Source organism: Emydura macquarii, unplaced genomic scaffold, assembly GCF_026122565.2.
Source record: "Emydura macquarii macquarii isolate MOO-44397 ecotype Brisbane River unplaced genomic scaffold, CSIRO-AGI_Emac_v2 contig_2676, whole genome shotgun sequence".
In the NCBI taxonomy this organism is placed as follows: domain Eukaryota; kingdom Metazoa; phylum Chordata; order Testudines; family Chelidae; genus Emydura; species Emydura macquarii.
Window position 1 is genome coordinate 33024381 of NW_027132813.1, and position 12643 is coordinate 33037023.

At 40.5% G+C, this 12643-nt stretch overlaps 1 protein-coding gene across 2 annotated transcripts in view; it reads right to left on the reverse strand.

Moving 5' to 3' along the window:
- The window catches only part of CCDC88A (coiled-coil domain containing 88A), a 251526-nt gene that overhangs the window by 159857 nt on the left and 79026 nt on the right, over positions 1 to 12643 (reverse strand). For both annotated transcript variants that reach the window (XM_067565171.1, XM_067565170.1), the window contains exons 4-5: positions 6017 to 6086; positions 1442 to 1500 (exon numbers count right to left, since the gene is read on the reverse strand). In XM_067565171.1, coding sequence (XP_067421272.1) covers positions 1442 to 1500; positions 6017 to 6086 — 129 coding nt within the window. The remainder of the gene's footprint in view (positions 1 to 1441; positions 1501 to 6016; positions 6087 to 12643) is intronic.

Consider the following 12643-nt stretch of genomic DNA (forward strand, 5'->3'; position numbering starts at 1 on the left):
ATGCACATGAATAGTCCAACTAACCACTTACATACAGGTCAGCAGGTGAATAAGTCATTGCAAAATCAGGGCCACAGTGAGTAAATGTTACTCTACTGAACCCTCTCAGACTAAATTCAATCTACACTAGCCTTTTGGAATAATAAACATAAAATTGTATTACAGAACATCATTGTATGTTCCATTTCTCCTAATCTGAAAATGACTATCTCAGCTTCACTTTGATACCAGATAATTAGCTGATACCAATTTAGTTTAGCTTTACTTTTACAATTCATCTCAGACTTTCAAACCCTCACCTTTATTTATGCAAGTATAAATAATTATAAGCACAATTTAGCACATGCAGCAAAGATCATTTATAAATTTAAGGCCCCAATCCTGATTTGTGGGTTACAATGCCAAAATGGAAGCCTGGTTAGAGCCAGGGTGAAAAGCTGGGCCTTATTTTAGAAATACCAAAACAAACATCAAATGACTTTTATCCTATGAAAACGTTTTATTCCATTTCTATTATATCTTAAATATACAACAGAATTTCACCCACAGTTTATTTTGCTTGTTACATTATACTGTGTCAGTCAATATACCGCCATATCACCACCAGTCAGGTAAACCCAGACTTTGCCTGTAATTCTAATGTGCACATTAAAGGTCAGTTTCATTTACATTATTTATTTAAGGCCACACTCTGAAATCCCTACTCCCATTGGTGAGCAATTACTCATGCACGTAATCCCATTGAGTTCAATGTGTGAATAACTATTTATCAATGGGATTAAAAGATTCACAATCTGGCCCTAAAATTGTTAAAGATACAACTTTTCTATAATTTGCATTAGAAATTTTGATTATATGGCATACATAGAGGAGTTCAGTTATATAGTTTGAATTGAACTAAAATCAAGAACGTAAATAGACAGCCGACAGGCAAATATTTTCTAACACATTTTTTCTAAAGTAAAATAATTCTTTGGTAGTTTGAACCACTCTCTTTAACCAATTTTATGAAAGGGGGAAAATATAATGTTCATTTTATTTAGAATACCAAGGAAATTAAATAAAAAATAAATTTGCATTAATAAAACAATGAGAAATGCTAAACATTAAGGTTGCTCCAATAACATTAGCTCATTCGTGTTGTAATCTGTGTCATAGTAAGCATTACAGTTTTCCTTACTAAATGAAAACCTTAATAAATTAAGACAAAGATACTTTGTTATTTATTTATACCATAAAATAAACAGGATGTGCAATGTCACCACCTTAATATTGCTGAATCAACTTTAAAACTGTTGGAATTTCCTTATTTGAGTTAATGCTATATTTAAAAAAATAGGGAGAATGAGGAGGGGAAAGTATATGTGTGCATTAGGAAACAACCATTAAAAAATGTTTAATATAATAAAGAAGCATATACAGAAACATATTTAAAACTTACCTGAACTGCACAGCCAAGTAAGAGTAAAAGTAGTTTTTTAATTTCTTCAGTGCCTGGCTCTAAAAATAAAATAAATGATTGTGGATGCAAGTAACTGTTCGGATATGGCTTCAATATTGTCATGCTTTATGGAAAGCCCTTTTACTGAATTGCACATTTATTTATCACCTTTATTTTTATACAATTGAACTTTTTGGCCTAGTTCGGAATAATCACAAGGAAAATGAGGATATTTAATTAAAGGACTTTTCGGAGGATCTATACCCTCATGTCCACACAATGAGTAGATTTCAAGCATCCTTTGATGGAATGTAGGGTTTTCCTTGTACTACCTCCACACGGATCGCCAAGGTTTCTGCCACGCAAAATAAAAGATCTTGAAAGGTTTTTAAATCATCTGGCTGCATAGAGTAGAAGAAACTACAGCCTCATCTGGTGAGGAAGAGGACATTGCTGTTGGAATTAATTGTTCTTCATTTCCTGCAGTTGTTCTTCCTCCCTGTCCTGTTGCTAGCTATGGGACTGTTGAAATGACCCTGTTGAGTAGAACTGTTATCTCTTGCAGAGGAAGGAGAACTAATTCTAGAGGGGGAACAGCAGTTGAAGACTTTCTACCTGGTTGCACACCCCAAGGAGTCTAGTAAATCCACAATTGTATATTGTAGTGGTATGGAGCTGTGGGCTAAGATGGATAGCATGATGAATGTTCTCAATGAGATGCCAAGGGTCTTTGTTTGTAAGTGCAACTGCTGGATTCCCTGCCAGATTAGTAAGGCTCATAAAAATGAAGTGAGGTGAAAAGGTAGAAGATACCTCCCTGCTGTGTTCAGAAGGGGAGGAAGAAAACGTGCGTTTTTCCACTAAAAGGAAAACTACCTACACTGGTGCACAAACTGACACTTGGATCTCTTCCTGACTACTGTCCTCAACCCACAAATTGTCCAGATGAGGGCAAAATATACACTCCCATCACATTTATAGTTACTACTACCAAGCATTCTAGCCAAATCTTTCAAATGGGGGTGTCTAAACCTAGACAACCTTAAATCTCTATTTATACACTAAAATAAGTGATCTCATTTTAAAGTGTGCTAATCAAGCATATATTGCACTACAGTAAATTGAAACTGTGGGTTTTCAGATCCACACCTCTGAAAATCACACCACTTATTTAGGTACCAAAGTTTGGTATTTAGTGTATGTTCAAAAGGTCAACTTAAATTAATGCAATTACAAAAATAAAAAAAACCAAAAACTGGGATCTCCCATAAATTAAATATCTGTATCTTACTGTGGGAGCATTACTACCGTTATAAATTGCAGCTTGCAGGACTGTAACTCAATCATGCGGAGTGAACTGAGACTGTCTCAGTACTTTTCTATTTAATTAATCCTGCCAGGAAGACAGTCAATCTGCAAATAATCATACAGCAATCCCATTCAATTGTATCTTCCCCTTCTATGTTAAGGCAACATTTTTTGTGTGTAGACTGAGATGCATTAGCTTTATACTTCTATTTTTAACTGCTAGGCTGTCATGCAAACATTTCTCCCTATTACATGTTTAATATAAATATTGGCTATTATTCCCTCATGCAGGGAGAGATTTCAGATTTTCCCTAAAATACATCACTGAATGCACGTAATTTTCAATGGATCCAGCTCAATACAGGATTTTAGTGTTCCAATATTAGAAATACGCCATAATAATAAAGAATTAACACAGGAACACAATATTGTCATGCTGGATCATGCCAGTCTAATATCCTATCTCTGAACAACAGTCAGTACCAGATGCTTCAAAAGATGTTTTATGAAATCCTTAAATACAAAATGACACCATCACAGGTCCTAACCACATCAGCCACACCATCAGAAGCTCGTTCACCTGCACATCTATTAAAGTGATATACGCCATCATGTGCCAACAATGCCCCTCTGCCATGTACATTGGCCAAACTGGACTGTCTCTACGCAAAAGAATAAATGGACACGAATCAGACATCAGAAATAGTAACATTCAAAAACCAGTAGGAGAGCACTTCAATCTCCCTGGACACTCAGTAACAGACTTGAAAGTTGCCAAACTTCAACAAAAAAACCTTCAAAAACAAACTCCAATGCGAAACTGCAGAGCTGGAACTCATACGCAAACTTGACACTATCAGACTCGGTCTGAATAGAGACTGGGAGTAGCTAGCCCATTACAAAAAATTAAGGTTCCCTCTTTTGACATTCAGGCCTTCTAATCAATTGTTGTGAATGGTCTCTTCCACCCTGATTGAATTAACCTCGTTAACACTTGCCCTCCTCACAGTGATATAACTCACCCATCCTTGCACGTGTATATATACCTAACAAACTGAAGTTTCAACTTCATGCATCCGACAAAGTGGGTTTTGCCTACAAAAGCTTATGCCCAAATAAATTTGTCAATTTTAAGGTGCCACAGGACTCTCGCTATTTTGCTACAACATTATTGGAGAACCTGTCGCCCAGGGAAAGTTTCTTCTTAAAATCCAATAGTTAGGGACTCATATATGGCCTGAAGCATGAGAATTAATATTCTTTCCAAAACTCTTGTCTAATCTTTGAATCCATAAAAACATGCAATTCTTTTTTAACACTTGATAAATTCCTGGCATCAGTGATAATGGCAATAAATTACACAGACAATGCATTATGTGAAAAAGTATTTCTGTTTACCAATTTTGGTTTTGTCACTTTCAAATTTCATTTAATGTCCCCTTATTCTTGCATTATGATTTTATATACTTTTATAATGCCCCCCTTATTCCTTTCCTCATTGAGGTAAACAATCCCAATCTTTTCAATCACTCTTCATAAGAGTTTTTCCATGACTCTCAGTCTCACTGTCTGCCTCTGAACCACCTCTATTTCTGCTATATATTTTTTGAGAACTGAATATGGGACTCCAAGTGAGGGCATAGCATTGATTTATATATGGCATTATAATACCTTCCAAAATATTTTCCAGCCTTTTTCTTATGTATCCTAACATTGCTGTATATAGAGCAGCGCTCTTTATGAAATTTTCCCTCTGATGGTCAAGTCTTTTACCTGGAGTTGATACAGTTAAATTAGGACCACATAAGGTGTATGAGTAGCTCAAATTACTCATTCCAATATATTTGTGAACACTGACTTTCATCTGAATTTTCAATTTGTCCATACACAGACTAATTAGGTGTGTCTCAAGTTCCTTCATTTTCTCCCATCTTGACTAACCTAAATAATTTTGTCTCATCTTCAAATTTTGCTGCTCATCCCTTTTCCAGATAATAAATATATTAAGTACAATGAACCTGGTGTTCAACCTTGTGGTATCCTACTGTTTGCCTTTTCCTATTATGAATATTAACCATTTACTCATACTCTTTGTTTTCTGTCTCTTAGCCAGTTTCCGATCCATAGCAGTACCTGGCCTCTTATATCTGATTTTACTAATATTAAAAAAAACCTGAAGGAGTCAATCAAATGAGATGGAAGCAGGTTCTAAATGAGCACAGGGAACAATAACAACAACAAACAACAACAAAAAGCAATACAAAGAGATAAGGTCTCTAAAGCAGGTCAAAGCAAAACCATTAGCAATAAAGGAATTTTTGAACTACAACATGAAGTAACTGTGGAGTCTGTGGTGTTTGAGAATGTTCAGACTTCTCACTGCATATGAGAAAGGAGGCAGCAGTATTCTACATATATTAGATCCTAGGGAGCTGAGACTTTGGCTGTATGTCTACACAGTCCCCAGAAGTGAGCCTCCCAGCCAAGTCAACAGCCTTGCGCAAGCACTCTAAAAATAGCTGTGTAGACAACACTTTGAGCTGGAGCTTGGGCTCTGAAACCCACCCCTCCTCTCATCTTTAGAGCATGAGCTGCAACTTCAAAGCACTGTCTACACAGCTATTTTCAGAATGTTAGTACAAGCCCTCCTATCCCAAGTCTGTCAGCCGTGACTAGGAGGCTTGCTTCTGTGGGCTATGTGGACATAATCTGGGAGGCCTAAGAGAGCAGCAACAGTCAAGATTAGAAAAGATAAAGTCATAAATTTCAACGAAGTGGAGGCACAGTACTCAGATACATGGGAGATATTACAAAGATAACTGTATACAGATTTACAGATATGGGAGATGTGGGAGGCAAAGGAAAGTTCAGGGTCAAGGACAATGTCAAAGTTAAAAACAGTGAATTTGACAGGGAGATAACAAATAGGCAGTTTTGTCTGAAATGGTTCCTCTTGCCCAAGAGAAATAATTCTGTCATGCACTGAAGCATGGCATGGAAAAGATTAAAAAGACAGTTATAGTTTAATATAAATCCCAATGGTGGCATGTCTATCTTGATGTTTTATTTGTTTATATGTTTAATATTTTGTTTTTGCCCAATGTTGACTTTGGGGTCTGAGCAGACGCAATGAAAAATCATCATTCTGTAGTCATGTATTTGCTAAAATTTTCATTAAGCTCTCTAGTGTGACTCATTCTTACCTGAGCTACATTTTCAATGAGCTAACTACAAATTCAAAAAAATAAAATAAAAACAAAAACTTACCAGAAAAAGGATTTTTGCCAATTATTAAGACATTTGGCAAAGACATCATGATCAACTGCTGCAAAGTCTCCTGTAGAAATTGATAAAATTAACGTTTTTAAATCACGTGTATTGAACTAAGTCAAACATCAAATGCTAATCATACTTAATTTAAAGTTAGTAAAATAGGAGTAGCTTCAAAATAATATATATCTTCATTTCAAACTCATTCAAGCATATTCTAGATTTAATTATTTGGGTTTTGTAAAAACCTTAAAGCTTTGCATCAATTCTACAAAAGCTTTGTCTCTCTCTATTGTTTCCAGAGCTGGTATACCCGGCCACTGAAGGATCATCCCAGTATAGTGAAATCCCCTAGTGGCACAGAGCCAGCATACAGATCCTAGGCAAGAGGATCCTGAATTAAAAGAAGAATGCAGCAAAAAAAGTCTTTTAAATTAGCTAACGTTTACAGTCCTATTAATAAATTATTGATAATTTTTTATTTATTTTATAGAAAAAGAAAACTACGAATACTGGTCATTCCACTTTCTACTAGCTGTTGTTTCGCTTATATGTTTTAACAGAGTTATGCAGGAAATAAGTGAATCTAAAACAAAATATGGGTATTCTTAAAATGCTTAAAACTGTAGTTGAAGAAAAATACCACGAAGGATCCACTTTCCTTTATTTCCAAGTACATGCTTTTGGAAGCTTATTTGGACTGGATTTGTGATAATTAAAGCTATTAATGGTCAGCCATCTGTGTAGCTGCACTGGTATGATTCTAAGTATACAGAGGCTAAGCCACTATTTGCACCGTATGTTTTATCCTAATTTCAAGCATGCGTAAGACAGTTGCAAATAGCAACTCTGTCTGTCTACACTAGGGAGTGCATTGGTACTACTACAGTGTCGGTTGGCCACTGACAGCTGTAATCAGGGCAAATCCCCAATCTAGACAGAAGCTAATTCCTTTTAGGCAGAGTGGTTTCCTTTCTGTGCCTACATGTTCATACCAGAGCAGATACCACCCCATGTGCAGCTCTGGAGTAATATTTTTGTATTTCTCATTATGGCACAAATTCAGCAACATGTATAATACTAATCCCCAACACAAAATATAACACAATATACACACAATATTCATATATGCTCTAGTGATTAACTATATTGAATAGAGCAAATTTAAGAATCAAAACCAGAAATGGTAATTCACTTGATGCTTGTGAGGATGGGACTTGTTGGACCGTTAAGTATTGTAGGAGAGTTTTTACACCTGAAAGTAGGATTTCTTGAAAGTACTGTTAGCTATAGCTAAATACTTACAAGTAACATAGCTTTCAATGCATGATATAGGGATGAGCAAATTTATATTTCAGCTGGTTAAGATTAGAGTAAAACTGATTAGACCTGTGTTGCATATGCCTTAAGTGAGTTATACAGTAGAGCCAACAGAAAAAGCAAGATGTAAACCTCTTAAATTCCCTCAGTAAAGGACCAACCACTTTAAGCAAAACTTCCACTGATAGTAACGGCTGTTTAAGCTTTAAAAGACCCTGAACTACAAGGCCCAAGCATTCAGGAAAATATATAAGTGGTAGTTTTGGCCTAGTTAAATATCACAGATTTCTGATAAATAATCATGATTTCTGTATATCTGCAATCTTGGTAAAAAGACTAAATTCAACAATTTAGCTCTTTTCCCACTAAAAAGGGCTAAAAAAATAAAGGAGACAGAAAATTTAATGAAAGAAAACAAGGACAAAAGATGGCAAACATAATGATACACGTTACAACTATTCCCTGTTGAAAAAAGACAGACCATCAGGCTAAAAATTATGTATTTTAAAAAGCAAATTTCTTTTTTATATTGCTAACACCTTAAATTAGTAAATCAGAAAGCATTTTAAAAAAGAAGGCTGGATCTTTTGGCTATAACTGAAGAGCACACAGTTTACGTCAGTGCAGATGGATGTAAAGACAGTGCAATGCTCAACTTTGTACTCTTACAATACTGAGCTGTCTGTGTGTTATATTTGGCCAGATCCCTCAGCATAAATGAGAGCAGCACTGCAGTGGCAAATGAACTACCATTTTTGAAAATGTTGCAAACTAGTTTTATGACCTCTCTTTCTTGATTATATAGTCAACTAAACAGGTTTTAATTTAAACAGGTCTGCAAATCTGTTGCATAAGAGTACTACAAAGCAGCTGTAATACAACTATAACTAACTACTATACGTCAATTCTCTGTACTGTTGTGCGACTAGGTTAATGTGACTCTTAGAGATCCTTTGATTTTTTTGGCCCAAACTTCTGTTATACTACTACTAAGCGGTCTATTTCTGCCCCTCTAAGGTCTGACAGGATGGATGCCATTCCAAGTCTTACTGAGTAGCATTCAATGAATCAAGGGGCCTATCCACCTCAACTTTGAACTGCAATCAAAGCTTGACCTGAGGCTGACTCTGTTGTTACATCTTTCCTACAGATACTCTGAAGTGATAACTAGAAGAAAGATCAACAGTAGGAGGAAACACTATCTGTTGTCAAATATGCATAGTTTCTCAACCCCCTCCCGCCCCAACACATAAATATACACCTGGTAACTTTGACCAGAAAAGCCCAAATAAAAAAAGTTTGACTTACTATTGTTATGAATGCTATACAGAAAAGACATTATTACTAGAGAACGGTTCCTGGCTTTAAAAAAATTAGAAATTAAAATCAACCAAAAGAACCCCAGTGTGACCCGTTGTGCCTACGGTAGCCCACATTGACAATGCCACGGTCATGTCAGGCTGCAAAGAGAGCAGAGTCTCCCAAAACTGGTGGTTAACACTGAAATTAGAGTCACCAACCAGTCACAAATTATGCTCCCGATCCCCCACACTGGTTATCAAGAAGCCCAAAAAAGAAATATCACAGAACACTTTATTGCATTTCAGTCTCAGGCTTCCAATCAGCAACTAGGTCCAGTAAAGAGATTAGTTATTTAAAACTCTATTCCCTTTACAAAATGTTCTTCTGATCCCCAAAGGGTCAGTCACATTACCAGTTCAATATTAGTTTGGATCTTACCCAAAATACCATGCTGCCAGGCAATCTTTAGTATCTAAAACTAAAGGTTTATTACAAAAGAAAAGAAATAAACAAGATGAGAGTTTAAGTGATCAAAGCAAATCAGATACATACATATGACTTTACTGTTCATATATCGCGTTCTTAGCAGTACTGCTAAGTTTGCTTGTAAATTTTACTCTGGAGCACATCCGGTACCTGGATGGGTCTGCCAGTCCTTTGTTCAAAGCTTCAGATGTAGAGAAGTTGATCCAGAGATAAGAAACAGGAATGAACACAAGATGGAAATGTTGAAGCTGCCTTTTATATCCTTTGCCATGTGGCTTGTTCCAACTCAGCTCACAGCACATGGGCATGGAAAAAGACTTGGAGTACCCTGTCCACAGGCATGTCCCTACATATACTGCTGACTCATAGGCATAGCTCCTGGTTTCTATCCCTGGGCATATTGTATAGCTGATTGCCCTTGATGGGCCATCAAACAGGCTGGATAGAGCTGCTGCTATCTGCTGACGCTGGGGGCGTCAACCAGAAACACAGCACCAATTTGAGATACAAATATATCACACATATTTATAACTCACAATACAAAGATGATAGATACATATAAACAATATTATCATACTTAGCAAATTATAACTTTTCCATTGATACCTTACATGGCATACCTTGTAATATTCATTGCAATTTTGTAATATTGGCATTAATGATGTTATGAATGATAACTCATATTTCAGACAGCATCACACCCAGAAAGATGTTTACAGAACTATTAACTTTTTTTAATTCTGTTTAAAATCCATTTGAAGCTTGACAATAAAATCAATTTCCTGATTAAATTAAAGATATCCTGGTTATAATGAAACTGAGACACCACAGTAGGCAGGAAAGCCGGGTGGGGTCTCAGTCGGACCTTATCTTTGTAGAAGACCGTGTAGGGGAGCTCCAAGGTCAATGCTCTTATCTCGGAGACCCTCCTACCCGATGTAATGGCCACTAGTAAGGATACCTTCCAAGAGAGGACAAGCAACGGGCATGTAGCCATGAGCTCCAAGGGTGGTCCTGTCAGCATGGCGAGGACCAGGTTTAAGTCCCAGGGAGGCACCGGGTCGCGGACCTGGGGATATAGCCTCTCCACCCCCTTGAGGAACCTACCTGACATGGGGTGTGAAAATAGGGATCTGCCCTCCATCGGCTGGTGGAAGGCTGAGATGGCCGCCAGGTGCACCCGAAGAGAGGCCAGAGCTAAGCCCTGTAGCTTCAAGTGAAGGAGGTACTCCAAAATCGCCTGTATTGGCAAGGAGCTCGGTGGGATGCCCCGGGACTGAGCCCAACAGGTAAAATGCTTCCACTTGGCTCGGTACACCACCTGGATGGAAGGTTTCCTCCTGCTAAGCAGGACCTGCTGTACTTGCATGGAGCAGGCTCTCCCTCCCTCTGTCAGCCACAGAGTCTCCAAGCTATCAGGTGGAGAGAATCCAGGTCTGGGTGGAGCAGGCGACCCTGGTCCTGGGAGAGCAGGTCGAAACGCCTCAGAAGTGTCAGGGGCGTGGCTATGGACAGGTCCAGAAATATGCTGAACCAGTACTGTCTCGGCCAAGCTGGGGCGATCAGCATGACATCCGCCCTGTCTCTCTTGATCTTCAAGAGGACTCTGGGCAGCACCGGAATGGGGGAAACGCATACATGAGGGTCCCCGTCCATTCTATAAGGAACGCGTCGGAGATGGAGCCCGGCTCGCAACCCCGGAGCAAGCAGAACCTCGGGCATTTCCTGTTCCAGGTTGACGCGAACAGGTCCAGTTGGGGAACACCCCACTTGCGGAAGACAGAAGCTACCACCTCTGGGTGAAGTGACCAGGCGTGTCGGGGAAGGAATGACCTGCTGAGGCAGTCCACCTCGTTGTTCCTGACTCCAGGGAGGTGAGAGGCAGATATATGAAAGTCTTGTCTCACCACTAAGCCCCAAAATTGTATGGCCTCCTGGCAGAGAGCCAAGGAGCACGCTCCCCCCTGCCTGTTCATATAGAACATGGCTGCTGTATTGTCCGTTAGGACCTGTACCACTCTGCCCTTGAGGAACCGGAGGAAAACTTTGCATGCTAAGCGGACTGCTCTGAGTTCCCTGACATTGATGTAGAGGGACATCTCACCTGGTGACCAGAGCCCTTGGGTACTCAGGTTGCCGGTGATGTGTGCTCCCCACCCCAGATCTGAGGCGTCCGTGATCAGAGTCACCGATGATATTACCTCCCTGAAGGGAACTCCCTTCAACACCTCCTTTGAGTCCTTCCACCAGACTAGGGAAGCCAATATCTGGGTGGGCACTGTGACCCCCTGTTCAGAGGGTGTCTGGCTGGGGCGTAGACGGAGGCTAGCCACGTCTGGAGAGGCCTGAGTTTGAGGTGAGCCAGCTTCACCACATACGTGCAGGCTGCCATATGTCCCAACAGCTGGAGGCAACGCCTGGCTGTCGTCATGGGGGACCTGTGGAGGTCGTCGATTATGGCAGCCATCGCCTTGAAGCGAGGCAGTGGGAGGAAGGCTCTGGCCTGGGTGGCATCTAGTGTGGCCCCAAATGAACTCTATGCGGTGCACTGGGGTGAGAATGGACTTCTGCTCGTTTATGAGCAGCCCCAGGTTGGTGCACACTGCGCACGTGAGCTCTAGGCTGTTCCTGACATGGGCCCTGGACCTGCCCCGGATCAGCCAGTCATCCAGGTATGGGAATATCTGAACTCCCCTGCGGCTCAGGTGGGCCGCGACTACCACCATACGCTTTGTAAATACCCTGGGGGTGGATGAAAGACCAAAGGGCAGGGCTGAAAACTGGTAGTGGCCACCAGCTACCACAAACCGTAGAAACCTTCTGTGCCCTGGGAGAATAGAGAAGTGAAAGTATGCGTCCTTTAAGTCGAGGGCAGCATACCAGTCCCCTGGATCTAGGGTAGGAATGATGGAGGCTAGGGAGACCATCCGAAACCTGAGGCGTCTGACGAACTTGTTCAGACAGCGGAGATCTAGAATGGGCCTCAGGCCCCCCTTGGCCTTGGGAATTAGGAAATACCAGGAGTAAAAACCCCTTCCCTTTTCCCATGGGGGAACCTCTTCCACCGCTTCTAACTGGTAGAGGGAGAAGACTTCCTGAATGAGGAGCTGCTCGTGAGAGGGGTCCCTGAAGAGGGACTGGGTAGGGGGGGAATCCGGAGGGAAGGCCATCAGCTGTAGGGCATTGCCCCTGCGGACTATACCAAGGACCCATCGGTCCGAAGTAATGCTTTGCCAGTGGGCATAATGTGGCCTGAGTCTGTGGGCAAAGGGCCGGTTGAGATCCAGGAGGAAAGGAAGAGTGCCACACTCGTGCGCACTGTCAAAAGGATTTTTTATTATTTTGGCCCTTATTTGGGCCTTGCTGAGGCCCCACCGAAGAGCCTGAACGGTCACGGAGGTTAGGGACCCGGAACCGCTCCCGACCCCTCCTGGGTTGAGCGGGTCTTGGGGGCTGCCTCGGGGGAAGCTGAGGCTACCGCTGGACCTGAGGCCGAGACTGACGCCTCGAGGCCTG